This window comes from Ixodes scapularis, unplaced genomic scaffold (assembly GCF_016920785.2).
Source record: "Ixodes scapularis isolate PalLabHiFi unplaced genomic scaffold, ASM1692078v2 PGA_scaffold2__306_contigs__length_199485367, whole genome shotgun sequence".
NCBI classification, from domain to species: Eukaryota; Metazoa; Arthropoda; class Arachnida; order Ixodida; family Ixodidae; genus Ixodes; species Ixodes scapularis.
Genome location: NW_024609857.1, coordinates 135,132,548 through 135,151,124, shown reverse-complemented (window position 1 = coordinate 135,151,124; position 18,577 = coordinate 135,132,548). Strand labels below are relative to the sequence as shown.

The window sequence follows — 18,577 nt, the reverse complement described above, 5'->3', positions numbered from 1 at the left end:
TTCCTCTTGCCACTTGCGTCTTATAGAAAATTTTAGAACATGTCTCTAGGCTCTGTAAGGTATTTTACACAGGTCGACTTCTAAATCCTTAGCAGTACTTGCTGCTCTGTCAGCATCCTCATTTCCGGCAATTCCGACACGTGAAGGAACCCCAGCATAATATTATTTTCTTCTTCCGTTCTGTGGCTGAAATTTGCCTGTTCCTTATTTCCATTACAAGTGGATTGCGATAATCTCCCACTCTGGCAAGAGCTCGTAAATCACTAAGGGAGTCGATGTAAACAATTGATTTATGAAGCTTTTGTTTGAGGATCTTATCTGTGGCGAGGAGTAAGCCATATAGCTTTGCCGTAAGACTACAGGCACTGTCATGAATTCTCCGGACAAGCTGCATCCCAGGCCCGATCACTGCGCAACCCACAGAGGAATCAGTTTGACTACCATCAGTGTAGAAACTTATAAAGCCGTGATACTGTACTTGGAGTTCAAGAAATTCTTGCCTCAGGACTTCGCGAGGAGTGTCGTTTTTGTTGAATTTCGTTAGCTCCAGTTCGTACTGAATGGGAACTAGATCCCAAGGGGCTGCCGAACTCATGCACTGTACAACTGGAGGCAATACGTCCAGTCCTACAGACTCCGCAGAATTGCGAACCTTCATGGCAAGAGGATGAACAACTGAAGGCTTGTTACTGAAATTTCGCTCATAGCGTATTTGTTCCATGCAGTGTAAGGTTGGATGGTTAGGAACCGATCTAATTCGCATAAAATACGTGAAGCCCAGTTCATATCTTCTTTTCTCCAGAGAGAGCTCGTTTGCTTCTGCGTATAGACTGAGGACAGGAGATGTGCGAAAAGCCTCGGTAGCAAGTCGCAGCCCCTGATGATGAACAGGGTCCAGCATTTTGAGAACCGATGTCCGGGCAGAGCCATACACAATACAACCGTAATCAAGTCGGGATCAAACGACCGACCGATAGATACGTTTGAGACAAAGACGGTCAGCACCCCAGGACACATGCGACAGGACCCTAAGGATATTAAGCGATATAAAACACTTCATCTTCAGGCTCCTGACATGCGGAACAAAAGTCAATTTGGAATCAAATATAAGACCTAAAAACTTGTTTTCAGTTTTCACTGGGATAGGAACATCATACATAGTCAAAAAGGTTCGTGCAAAACTCCGCGGCGACGAGAGAAACTCACACAGACGGTCTTCTCAGGAGAAAATTTAAAACCGTTGACATCAGCCCATTTGACCAAGTTGTTGATTGTGAGCTGGAGCCGACGTTCACAAATGGATGGATTACAAGACGATACAGAAATCTGCAGATCATCGATGTACAGTGAGTACTGAACAGATGGAGCTATTGAGCGGACAATTGAATTCATCTTCACAATAAAAAGAGTGACGCTAAGTACCCCACCTTGAGGTACTCCATTTTGCTGCGAAAATTCTCTAAAAAGAGTTGTCCCAAGCTTCACGCGAAAAGGCCGGTTTTACAGATAACTCTAGATGGCACTTAACATTCGGCCCTGCACACCAAGGCTAAACAGATCCTGCAGTGTGCCATGGCGCCAGGCTGTATCAAATGCCTCTTCCAGGTAAAAAAAACAACAAAAAAAAACAGAGACACCATGCTGCTTATTTACAAATGCCTCTCGCACAACAGTCTCAAAGCGAACTAGGTGGCCGACCGTGAATCGTCCTGAACGAAAGCCACACTGGCACCTGACAAGAAGATTATTACTCTCCAAATAAAACATTTTGGAGTAAATAAAACAAATTACTCCAAAAAGTAATCAGATTACTCGTGTGATTACTGTCTAATAAATGTAATCAACTGATTACAAAATTACTCAAAAAGTAATCGATTACAAGTAATTTGATTACTTGTAATGCGTACGGTACAAGTCTGGTTCGGTCACACCAAGAGCGGTGACGATAGTCTACTTCACCTTACGATGGACCTCAACAGACAGCACGAGAGCCATCGAAAGTGCTTTCTGAGTGTCACGTGACCGTGCAGTCCCGCTCACGGTGCTGGATTGCCTAGGGTGACTCGTAGCGTCTGCAGTGGTCCATCGCAAGGTGAAACGAAGTATGCAGAGACTAAAGTCAAAGGAAATGAGCGGGAATCCGCTAGCTTGCTTGTAACCCCAACCCACTAAAATATATAACACAGAAAACAAGCATCGGAACAAAGAAAAATAATAGGCGGACTTACACTACAAATGCAGTATAAAAAAACAAGCCTCGGAGCAAAGCGCAAGAGGAGAAGAGGGAAGTGAATCTCGCTTTGTTTTCATACCGAAGCAAACCCACATTTCGCACTTCAAAGGAGTGCGCGCGAATGAAAGTGGAAGGCTGCCTGCTAAACAACGCGCCTCGAACTATAAGAAAACAATACATGATCATCTTTCGACGGCGCCCGAGTCAACGAGTTATCAGAGCTCTGCGAGTTAGGAGTTGCTTCCGCTCCCAGATCTCAGTCTGTGCGCGCGCGTGCATTCTACAAACCGTCGCAACAACAACAAAAGAAGCATGACACGAAGGACGATGAGGAGTTCTGCATGGCGGTTTCTTTCTTTGCCGCTCCCTTTTCGTTTGCTTGGTGCTTGGTTTCTTGTTTCGCTCTCGTGTAACGCCATCGCAGCCCGACGCCTGCGCGTCCGTGATAGGCGCCACGCTACCCCCCTTTCCCCCCTTGCTCTTTGCTTTGACCTTGTTTTTTCTATTGCATTTTTGTTTACGTATAAGTCTGTTAGGGCTCCACGGCGGGCTAGCAATTTCCCGCTCATTTTATTTCTGAGCAACTGACTCGCTGACTGGCTCGGTTTACCTGACCGTAAACACTAAAAAAAAAAAAGAAAAGAAGAAGAACCGTGCTTATTCCATTCCCATTCCACTCCGGGCAAAAGGCACCTAATTATTTTTATTTATTTATTTGATAATAAACTTATTATTATCAAACTTATTATTTGATAAGGCGAACCGAATGCTCTCCGGGTTGAATTTGTGGAGAACATATAATTCACTTCAAATAAACACAGAAAAATCAAAAGCAGTGCTTTTTCGCCCTAAAAATAAAATAATCAACACTACGAGAGATCTTAGTTTAGACTCAACCAAGATTGAGATTGTAAATTCCTTCAAAATTCTAGGCGTAATTTTTTCGGATAATATGTCGTGGGATGAACATGTTAACTACCTTATTACAAAACTGTCTAGAACTGTCGGCATGTTAAACCGCCATCGTTATACCTTACCGATACACGTCAAGTTACTAGTTTATAATTCCTTGTTCTACTCGCACTTAAATTATTGTAATTTAGTTTGGGGTACCACCATTTCAACGAATCTTGAAAGGATACATTTGTTACAAAAAAAAGCAATAAGAGCCATAGCCGATGTCCCATTTCAATCGCATACATCCGACCTATTCAAAAAGTTCCGCATTATCAATGTACACACTTTGTATGCTTACAGGCTCAGTACAAGCCTTAAGATAGAACTAATTAGGAACACAAACTTTCTAGTAACCCTTGGCCGCCTCTCAAAAAATATTATTACTTATCCTACTCGTGGCGCTGAATGTTGGGGGGTGGTCACGCCAAGAACAAATTATGGCACTCAAATGCTGAGGCACAATATTCCTAATTTATTAAATCTTTACGAATCGAAAAACTTGGACTGGAATAAAATGTCAATAGGGGAAATCCGTTCATTATATATTATGGGTGGTCATGATACCTAGTTAAAACACTGTTCTCGTATTTGATTATATTGCTTTATCTGCCATGGTGAATTTTTGCGTGTTGCAACCTCTGTGTGTATGTATGTTTTTTTTTTGTTTTTTTTTCCTGTTGTGTTCCGTCGCCGTGCACTGTAGGCGGTCAAGGGCTCGTCAAGCTGTGTATGCAGCTTTTTCCCTTGGTCGCCACCATCGAGTGTGATGGAAATAAAATATTATTATTATTATTATTATTATTATTATTATTATTATTATTAATTCCATTTCCATTCCATTCCCCTCAACGTTGCCGCCATTCCTTTCCCATTCCATTCCCATTCCATTCCGGGGTCGTGAAAATGCGGAATGATTCCGGAATCATTCCAACTCCGGAGTGGCAATTCCGCAACACTGGTGTCGAGTGATATGCAGAGTAACATCATCGATGGAAAGATCATCAAGTGATGAACAAGCTAAAACTGAAGAGTCTCTAAATGTTGCCCAGTCAGCCCTCTGAAACTTCCAACGAGGGGTACGCGTTTTGAGACCAGTAGGAGGACTGTTAAACTCTAAAATAATTGGAAAGTGGTCACTTCTATATGGGTTTGGCACGACCCTCCATGAAAACAGCGAGTATAGTGAAGGATGGCAGATAGAAAGGTCGATGGAAGTAAAAGTCCTGGTCGCTGAACTAAAGTGTGTGGTTTCTTTAGTGTTAAGTAAACACAATCCCGTGGAAAGAAGAAAACGTTCAACAAGTGCTCCTCTAGCATCCCGTTTTCCACTCCCCCACAATGCGTTGTGTGCATTAAAATCGCCTAAAATTAAGTATGGAGCCGGGAGCTGACTAACAAGATCCTCTAGTTCTTCGTACTGCAGCTGGTATCCCGGTGATATGTACACTGAACAAACAGTAATCACCCGGTCTAGCAGTATCCGGGCAGCCGCAGCCTCGAGAGTGGTGTATAGAGCTACTTCGGCAGATGGGGTTGTGCGCTGGGCAACTACAGCAGCACCACCAGACGCCACAGAGGAGTGCAACCTATCTTTTCTAAGCACTTGATAATGGCGCAGCACATTTGACCTAGTTTCTTTAAGATGCGTCTCCTGCAGACAGAAGGCAACAGGGCGGTGTTCGTCTAATAATAAAGTGCCATCATCATAATTACAAAAAGCCCACGGCAGTTCCACTGTCAAAACAGAGACATGATAAAGATTAAAACTGGAAATTGAAATTAAATTATAACTGGCCTTTGGGACACCGCAAGATGACTAAGTAGACACTTGCTTATGATTCATTACTAAAGGGACTACGACCCCTTTGGGGGCAAAGTTCTAGGAGGTCTATTTTTCTTTTTCTTCTCTACTACCTGAAAACATACTGATGACTCAGCACCTGAAGGGAGCGGGTCGTCGTCAGAGGGTGACACGCTCTCATCCATCATTTCATCTACTAACTGCTGGCTTGAGGGCGAGTACGACTCGCCCAGCTGGCCAGGCTTTCGAGAGCTAGTAGAGGCGGGAGTGGGCAAACCCCTGCCTCGGCCTGAAGGGCGAGCAGACGACGAGGCTGTCCGCTCCAGCTGCTCAAAGGAGGTGGTCTGCGACGGACCCTCGTTAGGGCCTGAGGGTGGTGCGAGAGGCACCATCCCTGATGCCTTTAGAGGGGATAACTCCTTTGATGCCATGGTGTCCATAGCCTCCTTTAAAAGAGGCGCGGCAGCACAATGCAGGCACTGTGAACCTTTTGGCTCCAACGACAAACGTGGTCGTGGAGCCGACCTCGGGGGGGGGGGGGGGGGGGGGGGGGGGGGGGGGGCAGGGGGTGTCGGTGGGGCTGCCAGGTCTTCGGGACAGACCTGGGTTCCCACAGAGGTTTCCGGTGGCACGCCCACTGTGCGTGTCACCGTAGCGAAGGATCCTTTCTGTAGAAAGGGAAGTCGCTTCCTAGCCTGACGAAACGAGATGTTTTCTTATACTTTGAGGGTAATTACTTCTTTTTCTTCTTTCCATTTTTTACATGAACGGGAGTAAGCGGCGTGTGGTTCGCCGCAGTTGACGCAGTGTGGTGGGTTTGCGCAGTTGTCCGACGTAGGATCGTTCTGACCGCACTTGGCGCACGTGGTCTTGCCCCTGCAGCTCTGGGCACTATGGCCGAACCTCTGGCAATGAAAACATCTCCTGGGGTTCGGCCCATATGGCCGTACTCTACAGTTCAAGCACCCAGCCTTGATTGACTCAAGAACTTTGCTCAACTCGAAAGTCAAAATGGCATGTTTTGTGTTGATCTCTTGCCCCTCTCGACGAAGGGAGATTCGCTTTGCAGCGACAACTCCTTGGTCACTGAGGTCATCTACGAGTTCATCTTCCGTACTTTCGAGGAGGTCATCTTCAGAGATCACACCTTTTATTGTGTTCAATGTACGGTGGGGAGTGACAGTCACTTTATAGTCGGAAACTGAATTTAGTGATAGGAGTGCTGTGCTCTGTTCACTGGTTTTAATCTCGACGAGCAGATCTCCGGATGTCATTTTTTTGGCAGAGAAGTTCTTTCCAACAATGAACTGAAGTGTTTTGGAAACAAGGAATGGTGACAGTTTCGCCAAAGGTTTCTCACTCTCAGAGTGCATCACAAGGGATCTTGGAAATTTTTCTGCAGACTTAGTAGCATTAATAGCATTTACTTCGGTGCGGCCCCTATTGGGGGGCCGATCAAGAAAGGTTTTTTGTTTAGTAGCCATAGAGATGGCAGAGATTTTCGGTGCCCCGGGTGCACCACCCACCAGGGAGCCCAACACGGGGGTAGGCAATGTGCCATAACAAATATGGCTTTGCTGATAACATTACACTACCAGTGCTGCCCAGGCACTATAACCTAGTGTGGATCCAGACCAGGGGTCTATCGCCACCCAAGGTTAGCCCTTGCCGCCAAAAAAGGTGAAAATGAATAAAAGCACAGTATAGAAAAGAGAAAGATAGGGAGGGGATAGTAGGAGTGGCGACTAGACTGAATCCTCCTGGCCGGGCCTTACCAGGACTCCCGTCTACAAGAAGCGGGAGCGAGGTGGTGTATTGCCTCACCCGGGGGCCCCGAAGGGTCCAAACCTACCCCGGGCTCGGCTCAACCACCAGGATTCCCTTTTCCCCGGACACGGGAAAGCCACGCGCAGCCAGACGTGGGCGGGCGAACCCGCATGGCTTGGGGCCCGTGGAGACGCCACTCTCCAAACACCTGCTTTCACAGGTGCCCCCGTGCGGGGACAATATATATATATATATATATATAGATTGGAAGTGATCAATATTATATAGAGACGTACTATCACTCCTGTCATATTGCGCGTACTGCATACAGGACTACCTTTACGTCCAGGTATTTATGCTGAAGGGAACTCAATCAGCCGCCTCGGTAGCTTCGAGGCAACTCTCCGACTTACGGATTCCCAGGTGGCGGGCTCGAATCCTGGGCGAGGTGCCCGCAATCTGAAGGAGGCTTATCGCAAAGAAGGCGCCATGTAACCGAGCTTTCGGTTGCATGTCAAAAGATCCCCTGATGGTCCAAAGTAATCCTATGTTCTCCGCTGGGGCGCGCCAGATTATCGTCTTTGGTTTGGCACGTAACAAACCCAAATTTTCCCTTTCGGATTTTTACCTAAATCAAACCACTAACGGTTACACACAAATAGCCAGCTATCGTTTAAAAAATATATACACATATTGTTATTTTCCTAGAAAACAGGAACGTTTCTCCTGCACATATGTGTTCCTGCTTCACCCTACTCACCTCGCATCATTTTTTAATGATTTTTTATAGCTAATTACGACCTCTATGAAACATCTATGATGCGCTTCTACACATTCTCACTTTTTAGACTCATCCTGATAAAATAAAAAGTAATATGCGAAAAAAAGCACGTTTTGAAACCCATTGCTTTTATGCGGTCAACCTTGGCGATTTCATGTTCGTGGCATGTAGCTTCGATAACGTCTCCCCAAATTCGCTCTAAATGTGTAGCATAAAATTTATAAACCTTCTTTGACATCACGTGACAGTGTGACGCAGTAGTGATACGTCAAGTCAGTTTACTTGATTACGCAGCATTGTAAAGTCACTTAACACCATGATTTCACGAGACACCGTGACATTACAGTGCAACCTGACGTGAACTGCTGTAATTAATTGGTTACATTACGTCAGATAATTTAATTAAGCGAGTAAAAAATTGGGGTAGGTGGTGACGCTCTATAATGTGTCATTGTAACGTCACTTGACATTAGGGCATCAAGCGACAACGTGACGCCACATTGTCACGTTAAGTGACCTAACGCCACGTCTCGTGCGTACGTGGCGTCATGTTTGGTGTCAAGCTGTCAAGCGACAGCAAGACATCAAATCGTCGCGAAAATCGATACTGACGGCTGAAAATTCTCGCGTGGGCTGCTAGCCAAGTAGAATAAACATAAAAAAACGCAGCTAGAGTCCATAGTGACGTTACAATATATTGTCCCGTTTGGGACGCTTCAGCGACGTCCCGTTCACACCTAACTGTCGTAAACGTCATACAGGACGTACTGGCAACGTCGGCCGCTGATGTTTTGTTGAACGTTGAGGACATATTTAAATTACGTTCCATTTTTGTCCTGTCATTGACGCCCTGGTGATGTCATGCCACAACTTTTGTTTTGTGTTTTTTTTAGCTTTTCCAGCTCCATCTACAGCCGCAGAATCACGTATAATACGCATTCACTGTCAAAAGCTTAATTATAGCTGTGGTCAAGGTGACACTGCTCATGATACGCAAGCAAAACTTAATTTTTGAGAGCTTGAGAAATTTATTTATTTATACATTAATTTATTTATTTCAATATACTATTAATTGCACATGGTATTACGCTAGGGAGGTCGTATACAAAACTCAATGTGCACTGAAGGGAAAGAAATAATATGAAGGCATGTTGGCAATATCATTCTTTTTACATGTGTTTGTTATAGTTTTGGTTTGTTTAAAATATTGTTATGGTTTTAATTTGCGAAGTCAAGCCAATGGAAGTGAAGCCCATGGCGTCTAGAACGGATCGAATTGTGTCATTCTTGTTTTTTGCACGCTCTTTGTCGTCTTGCCTAGGTCCCGGTACGCGCCACAGGCGCGTCGCCACACTATCCCCTCTCCAGGTCATTTCAGGCATGCATCATTTCCTAGGAGCATGCCTACTGCTCCGCGACCACCTGGCATTGCTTTAAGGTTCGGCTATTTCTCTTCGTGTTTTGTTACCTCACTTGCGCACAAACAGAAAATTCGCATCCACATCACAGTTCATCCACAACACCAACTTTCAGCACATCAGCACATTAGCGCTTTCGGTAGACCGGTGCGCAGTCTTGTTACGTGACTCTCAAAACAGATCTTGCTTTCTTTGGCACTGATGACGTACCCCAACGAAAATCGCACGGCGGCACACATTATATGGGAGCACAATTTCACTGCACACTTGCGCATTTTTGAACACTACTCTAAAAAATAAAATGCCCGGCAATGACGAAATCTGGTAGATACTGTCAACAGTTCCAACCGTTGAATGGTCCAGATGATCGCGGTCCAAAAAGCGTTCAAGTCTAGCCCGCTCCTTCGTGTCGTCAAAAAAAAAAAAAAAGCCGGCGTCAACGCGGCGCGAGAGAGAGGGGGAAGGCGGGCAGGGGACATGCCAGTGGCATCTCCATAGAGCCCCATGCAATGCGTCGGGAAAATGGGCAAGAAGAGGGCCAGAAAAAGGTGGGAGAAGATAGTGGCGACGAACAATCGACAAGCGTTAGTTCAGGTGCACGGAACCCAAAATATCCGGGTTCCGGGTTACCAAAATATTTCACTGAATTCTCCGCTGGCCCAGACACAACAGCTCTGGGTATCACCCGGTCCAGCTTTTTTCCGAAAGTCAGTCACTAGGACCGGCCTTCACGTTTACGGGGTCTACGAGGTAGGCTGCTATGTCGCCGTGATTTCTTCCAGTCTGCATACAGTGGAAGTGCTACGATTCGATTTCTCTTTAATGCTGTCCAGACTGAGTCGCTCAAGTAGCCCCTATAAAGAAGTCGGTGATCGCCAAAAACGCCGTCGTGTTCAGTCACGGCTCGCGGAGCTTTTTCAAGGCCATGACGCTTCACACGTTGAATCGTATTACTGCTCGGATCAAGGTGCCTGTGAGGATATGAATGACGCCCCCCCAGAAAAGAAGGGGCAGTGCAGATAATGCCGCGTAAAGTCCAGTCTTCGATCAAGGCCCGTCAGACGCCTCCGACGATCCCAGTCAAAAACGCCCAGCGGACGGGATCCAACTTCTCAAACCATTCCCGTGCACGCAGCGAGAGTACCAGCCACGTGCAGAGGGGTGGGTAAAGCACGCGCGTCAGCGGATTAATCAGAAGCAGAACAAGGTAAGCGGTGGAACATTCCGTGCAGCGGGTCATCGTCCCTTGTTCATTTCTTTACGTGAATTTGTTTGTTCTATATACTTCTGGCTACCACATCCAGGGACGTCATTTGGCGGCGCTCTATAGTGCATCTCGTCTCTGAAAATGCTACAATAAACAAATCGTACCAAACCTGTGTTTTAGTTATTTTCTTCGTACTTGCATGAGAGCAACTTGCATTTGCAATAATACTCACAAAGTAAATCTTTGTTTCTTTGAGTGTGTGGGCGGGGGGGAGGGGGGGGGGAGGTGGACACAACGTTTTCCCCACAACGCCTAGCGAACAAAATTTGGAATGGTTTCTCGACGTTCTATAAACGTCGTCGGTAGTCCGGATGTCGTAAACACACGTATCACAAACGTCGAAGGAGGACGCGACGGCCCACTGAGACGTGCATGTGACGTGTGACAAACGTCATTGGGAACGTTTTCACAACCTTCTGTGCACCTTTTCTCGCGGACATTTAAAGGTTTCATCGACGTCGAAGGAAGGTAACATCTGTGCCTTCGACGTTGTACGACATCACGTTACAGAAGTCTTCGACGTTCTTTCGACGTTTTCTTGACGTGTATGTGCTGCCTGGGTGGTCTTACGTTTTCATAGCGTCGTCACTCAACGGTCAACGCCAGACGTGCCACTTTGACTATACTCCATTGGTGCCATTAATCATAAGGACGGTAAGTAAAAAACCGCTGGAGCGGCGTTGGCGCTCTTCAAGCAAAGCCGGCATGGCCACATCAGGATGGCCGCGCAAGATGCCCATAAGTGGGTGCGCACCGCCATCTTGCAAGCACGACGCCTGTTCGCGCGTTAGGTGCGTACGTTCGCCATCTTCATAGCAATGTCCTATTAGGCGTAACGAAGTACAACGTTGATACAAAAAGCATACTTAGCTTCTGCTGTACATACTGCTGTACATACTGCTGTACATAAAGATCTAAAGTCATGCTTCATACCCTAACATTCCGTGATATAAGCGGCTTCCGCTTCAGCAAGACTTTGTAGCTCACCTCCACGCGTTGCTTGAAGACCATGCACCGAATATTAAGCGACAAATCAGCTGACGGTTTTTCAACTTCATGAACCCGCCGTCTTGTGAACCTCTCGCATTGGCACCCCACGTCGCGAAAACAAATGGACCATGTTCTCTCTCAACGTCGCGGTGCGGTCGCAGCACGCCAACAGACAACGGTCACGACGTAATAAACGCTCTTTGCTAACTTGACGCCTACATGCAGCGTGCGCACACATATATTAACACACAAAACAGCCAACACATTTACATGTTCCCCACTCGGTAAGCTTGCTAGGTGCAACTCTGGAACGTAGGAAAATTCGCAGACTAAATGCAAAATGCCATTTACCTGATCGAAATATATCATGAAGTTCTTTACGGAAAGCAGAAACTTCTCCTTTGAAATGGCCATACATCTCCATAAACGCCCGTGGGGGAAAGTTTTCTTTGTAAGCAGCCCTCACGGCTTGGGAGTCCATAGTTCCCAAAACTTTTGAACTGTAACTTCTGAAAACGAACACTTATAAGTTAAGATACACCCTTCTCGACTTCATAGTCTAGTACCTAGTGTGTATGCAAAGAGCCGTCAAAAGACAGGGGATGTCAGTAGAAAAGTTGACTCTGACATAAGCCACCACAAATATCGTGTATAACCTTAGACCAGTCTAGACATGTTCATACTGGTCTCAAATATACACGTACCGGCCACCTCCAAAGTTATACCGATCGCCGGTACGGGCTACCTTTCACCCGCTATCTGATATCGGCCGCCGACATGGGCTTACTTGTCGCCAGTTAAAAAAAATGTAGCCGACGCTGGTACATTATCAGCGACACTTCATATAGACAGGCGAACGGTGTCCACGTACCGGTACTATTAGAGAGTTTTAGAGAACCGTTTTTGCACATCCCATACGGTACGGTTTGCACATCCCATACGGTACCATTAAAGAGTCGAATATGCGCAGCTCGTGCCGGAGGGCCCGTCGTACCCTGTGGGATGTGCAAGAACGGTTCCCTAAAACTCTCTATTATCTTCGTACAAAAGTCCAATACGCAGCTTTAGTGAACCTGTTTCGCACATCCGATACAGTACGATGGGCCCTCCGGTACGAACTGCGCATATGCTACCGCAGAACACTCGCACATATGCAGTTCGTACCCGAGGGCCCATCGAACCGTATCGGAACTGCAAGAACGGTTCCCTAAAACTCTCTATTATCTTCGTACAAAAGTCCAATACGCAGCTTTAGTGAACCTGTTTCGCACATCCGATACAGTACGATGGGCCCTCCGGTACGAACTGCGCATATGCTACCGCAGAACACTCGCACATAGGCAGTTCGTACCCGAGGGCCCATCGAACCGTATCGAAACTGCAAGAACGGTTCCCTAAAACTCTCTATTATCTTCGTACAAAAGTCCAATACGCAGCTTTAGTGAACCTGTTTCGCACATCCGATACAGTACGATGGGCCCTCCGGTACGAACTGCGCATATGCTACCGCAGAACACTCGCACATATGCAGTTCGTACCCGAGGGCCCATCGAACCGTATCGGAACTGCAAGAACGGTTCCCTAAAACTCTCTATTATCTTCGTACAAAAGTCCAATACGCAGCTTTAGTGAACCTGTTTCGCACATCCGATACAGTACGATGGGCCCTCCGGTACGAACTGCGCATATGCTACCGCAGAACACTCGCACATATGCAGTTCGTACCCGAGGGCCCATCGAACCGTATCGGAACTGCAAGAACGGTTCCCTAAAACTCTCTATTATCTTCGTACAAAAGTCCAATACGCAGCTTTAGTGAACCTGTTTCGCACATCCGATACAGTACGATGGGCCCTCCGGTACGAACTGCGCATATGCTACCGCAGAACACTCGCACATATGCAGTTCGTACCCGAGGGCCCATCGAACCGTATCGGAACTGCAAGAACGGTTCCCTAAAACTCTCTATTATCTTCGTACAAAAGTCCAATACGCAGCTTTAGTGAACCTGTTTCGCACATCCGATACAGTACGATGGGCCCTCCGGTACGAACTGCGCATATGCTACCGCAGAACACTCGCACATATGCAGTTCGTACCCGAGGGCCCATCGAACCGTATCGGAACTGCAAGAACGGTTCCCTAAAACTCTCTATTATCTTCGTACAAAAGTCCAATACGCAGCTTTAGTGAACCTGTTTCGCACATCCGATACAGTACGATGGGCCCTCCGGTACGAACTGCGCATATGCTACCGCAGAACACTCGCACATATGCAGTTCGTACCCGAGGGCCCATCGAACCGTATCGGAACTGCAAGAACGGTTCCCTAAAACTCTCTATTATCTTCGTACAAAAGTCCAATACGCAGCTTTAGTGAACCTGTTTCGCACATCCGATACAGTACGATGGGCCCTCCGGTACGAACTGCGCATATGCTACCGCAGAACACTCGCACATATGCAGTTCGTACCCGAGGGCCCATCGAACCGTATCGGAACTGCAAGAACGGTTCCCTAAAACTCTCTATTATCTTCGTACAAAAGTCCAATACGCAGCTTTAGTGAACCTGTTTCGCACATCCGATACAGTACGATGGGCCCTCCGGTACGAACTGCGCATATGCTACCGCAGAACACTCGCACATATGCAGTTCGTACCCGAGGGCCCATCGAACCGTATCGGAACTGCAAGAACGGTTCCCTAAAACTCTCTATTATCCTCGTACAAAAGTCCAATACGCAGCTTTAGTGAACCTGTTTCGCACATCCGATACAGTACGATGGGCCCTCCGGTACGAACTGCGCATATGCTACCGCAGAACACTCGCACATATGCAGTTCGTACCCGAGGGCCCATCGAACCGTATCGGAACTGCAAGAACGGTTCCCTAAAACTCTCTATTATCTTCGTACAAAAGTCCAATACGCAGCTTTAGTGAACCTGTTTCGCACATCCGATACAGTACGATGGGCCCTCCGGTACGAACTGCGCATATGCTACCGCAGAACACTCGCACATATGCAGTTCGTACCCGAGGGCCCATCGAGCCGTATCGGAACTGCAAGAACGGTTCCCTAAAACTCTCTATTATCTTCGTACAAAAGTCCAATACGCAGCTTTAGTGAACCTGTTTCGCACATCCGATACAGTACGATGGGCCCTCCGGTACGAACTGCGCATATGCTACCGCAGAACACTCGCACATATGCAGTTCGTACCCGAGGGCCCATCGAACCGTATCGGAACTGCAAGAACGTTTCCCTAAAACTCTCAATTATCTTCGTACAAAAGTCCAATACGCAGCTTTAGTGAACCTGTTTCGCACATCCGATACAGTACGATGGGCCCTCCGGTACGAACTGCGCATATGCTACCGCAGAACACTCGCACATATGCAGTTCGTACCCGAGGGCCCATCGAACCGTATCGGAACTGCAAGAACGGTTCCCTAAAACTCTCTATTATCTTCGTACAAAAGTCCAATACGCAGCTTTAGTGAACCTGTTTCGCACATCCGATACAGTACGATGGGCCCTCCGGTACGAACTGCGCATATGCTACCGCAGAACACTCGCACATATGCAGTTCGTACCCGAGGGCCCATCGAACCGTATCGGAACTGCAAGAACGGTTCCCTAAAACTCTCTATTATCTTCGTACAAAAGTCCAATACGCAGCTTTAGTGAACCTGTTTCGCACATCCGATACAGTACGATGGGCCCTCCGGTACGAACTGCGCATATGCTACCGCAGAACACTCGCACATATGCAGTTCGTACCCGAGGGCCCATCGAACCGTATCGGAACTGCAAGAACGGTTCCCTAAAACTCTCTATTATCTTCGTACAAAAGTCCAATACGCAGCTTTAGTGAACCTGTTTCGCACATCCGATACAGTACGATGGGCCCTCCGGTACGAACTGCGCATATGCTACCGCAGAACACTCGCACATATGCAGTTCGTACCCGAGGGCCCATCGAACCGTATCGGAACTGCAAGAACGGTTCCCTAAAACTCTCTATTATCTTCGTACAAAAGTCCAATACGCAGCTTTAGTGAACCTGTTTCGCACATCCGATACAGTACGATGGGCCCTCCGGTACGAACTGCGCATATGCTACCGCAGAACACTCGCACATATGCAGTTCGTACCCGAGGGCCCATCGAACCGTATCGGAACTGCAAGAACGGTTCCCTAAAACTCTCTATTATCCTCGTACAAAAGTCCAATACGCAGCTTTAGTGAACCTGTTTCGCACATCCGATACAGTACGATGGGCCCTCCGGTACGAACTGCGCATATGCTACCGCAGAACACTCGCACATATGCAGTTCGTACCCGAGGGCCCATCGAACCGTATCGGAACTGCAAGAACGGTTCCCTAAAACTCTCTATTATCTTCGTACAAAAGTCCAATACGCAGCTTTAGTGAACCTGTTTCGCACATCCGATACAGTACGATGGGCCCTCCGGTACGAACTGCGCATATGCTACCGCAGAACACTCGCACATATGCAGTTCGTACCCGAGGGCCCATCGAGCCGTATCGGAACTGCAAGAACGGTTCCCTAAAACTCTCTATTATCTTCGTACAAAAGTCCAATACGCAGCTTTAGTGAACCTGTTTCGCACATCCGATACAGTACGATGGGCCCTCCGGTACGAACTGCGCATATGCTACCGCAGAACACTCGCACATATGCAGTTCGTACCCGAGGGCCCATCGAACCGTATCGGAACTGCAAGAACGTTTCCCTAAAACTCTCTATTATCTTCGTACAAAAGTCCAATACGCAGCTTTAGTGAACCTGTTTCGCACATCCGATACAGTACGATGGGCCCTCCGGTACGAACTGCGCATATGCTACCGCAGAACACTCGCACATATGCAGTTCGTACCCGAGGGCCCATCGAACCGTATCGGAACTGCAAGAACGGTTCCCTAAAACTCTCTATTATCTTCGTACAAAAGTCCAATACGCAGCTTTAGTGAACCTGTTTCGCACATCCGATACAGTACGATGGGCCCTCCGGTACGAACTGCGCATATGCTACCGCAGAACACTCGCACATATGCAGTTCGTACCCGAGGGCCCATCGAACCGTATCGGAACTGCAAGAACGGTTCCCTAAAACTCTCTATTATCTTCGTACAAAAGTCCAATACGCAGCTTTAGTGAACCTGTTTCGCACATCCGATACAGTACGATGGGCCCTCCGGTACGAACTGCGCATATGCTACCGCAGAACACTCGCACATATGCAGTTCGTACCCGAGGGCCCATCGAACCGTATCGGAACTGCAAGAACGGTTCCCTAAAACTCTCTATTATCTTCGTACAAAAGTCCAATACGCAGCTTTAGTGAACCTGTTTCGCACATCCGATACAGTACGATGGGCCCTCCGGTACGAACTGCGCATATGCTACCGCAGAACACTCGCACACATGCAGTTCGTACCCGAGGGCCCATCGAACCGTATCGGAACTGCAAGAACGGTTCCCTAAAACTCTCTATTATCTTCGTACAAAAGTCCAATACGCAGCTTTAGTGAACCTGTTTCGCACATCCGATACAGTACGATGGGCCCTCCGGTACGAACTGCGCATATGCTACCGCAGAACACTCGCACATATGCAGTTCGTACCCGAGGGCCCATCGAACCGTATCGGAACTGCAAGAACGGTTCCCTAAAACTCTCTATTATCTTCGTACAAAAGTCCAATACGCAGCTTTAGTGAACCTGTTTCGCACATCCGATACAGTACGATGGGCCCTCCGGTACGAACTGCGCATATGCTACCGCAGAACACTCGCACATATGCAGTTCGTACCCGAGGGCCCATCGAACCGTATCGGAACTGCAAGAACGGTTCCCTAAAACTCTCTATTATCTTCGTACAAAAGTCCAATACGCAGCTTTAGTGAACCTGTTTCGCACATCCGATACAGTACGATGGGCCCTCCGGTACGAACTGCGCATATGCTACCGCAGAACACTCGCACATATGCAGTTCGTACCCGAGGGCCCATCGAACCGTATCGGAACTGCAAGAACGGTTCCCTAAAACTCTCTATTATCTTCGTACAAAAGTCCAATACGCAGCTTTAGTGAACCTGTTTCGCACATCCGATACAGTACGATGGGCCCTCCGGTACGAACTGCGCATATGCTACCGCAGAACACTCGCACATATGCAGTTCGTACCCGAGGGCCCATCGAACCGTATCGGAACTGCAACAACGGTTCCCTAAAACTCTCTATTATCTTCGTACAAAAGTCCAATACGCAGCTTTAGTGAACCTGTTTCGCACATCCGATACAGTACGATGGGCCCTCCGGTACGAACTGCGCATATGCTACCGCAGAACACTCGCACATATGCAGTTCGTACCCGAGGGCCCATCGAACCGTATCGGAACTGCAAGAACGGTTCCCTAAAACTTCCTAACATCCCGTACTAGTGGCCGATAACCACGCAGCGGTGGGCTGAACTGGCGGTCCGGTATGCAATACGGGTATACCGGTATACCATTTTAAAATTTCATCGGAATTCGCTCCGCGGATATCTCACATTAAATGTCCGTTTGCATGGACTCTTAAGAGTTCCGAAATGCATAAGGTAACAAAACGAATGTATAGGCATGGTACACAAGGAACCCACACATGTAGTTTGCAACAAAAATATCACTACCTCTCCAAAATGTCAAACTAGGGGTGGGAGTTTTGATTTCCCGGTTTTTCCAGACGGGGTAAAAATACCGTACTTATTTAGGCCCCCACAGATGTTCGTTTTTTCAAAAATCTAGATTCAAAAAGATTTCGAGAAGAGTCCAGGTTCTGTGTATAATGTTCCGACAAAAATATGTTCGACTAAATAAACAATTTAATTCTCGATTTGCTATTTCTGACTTATTATCTGAACTTCGTGGTACGATGAAAAAAATTCCAACGCAATTATGTTACGGCAAGGAGTCGGATGTTAATGTCGGAAGGTAAGCTTGCGGTAGTATTGTATATTTTTTTTTATTTGTAGAGTAGATACGTGTGTAAAGTTTTAACATGTTGATCATCAAAAATTTCAATAAATTAAAAAAAAAAGTCCCGTCGTTGAAATTGACATATAACGTTAGCTATTACCCGCTCGGCGCTCCCGACCGGACGGGTGTTTTCACAAAGAAATACACGTGCGTGGAAAGTATATAGCGAATGTCTCTATACCCTGGCAACTCTTCAATTGTTTTGATATTCTGCAGCATACTAAGATTACAGCAAGAAGGGTGTGATTATATTTACAGAACTTACGCCTCGACCAAAATGGGGGAGACAAGAATTAGATAGAATTTTGCGCGGTGTA

The 18,577-nt window shown here is 47.1% G+C and overlaps 1 protein-coding gene across 1 annotated transcript in view; it reads right to left on the bottom strand.

The window, feature by feature from the left end:
• LOC115328459 (indolethylamine N-methyltransferase) overlaps positions 1 to 18,577 on the bottom strand; it is a 63,035-nt gene that overhangs the window by 42,796 nt on the left and 1,662 nt on the right. The window contains exon 2 of the mRNA XM_040222721.3: positions 11,566 to 11,723. Coding sequence (XP_040078655.1) covers positions 11,566 to 11,723 — 158 coding nt within the window. The remainder of the gene's footprint in view (positions 1 to 11,565; positions 11,724 to 18,577) is intronic.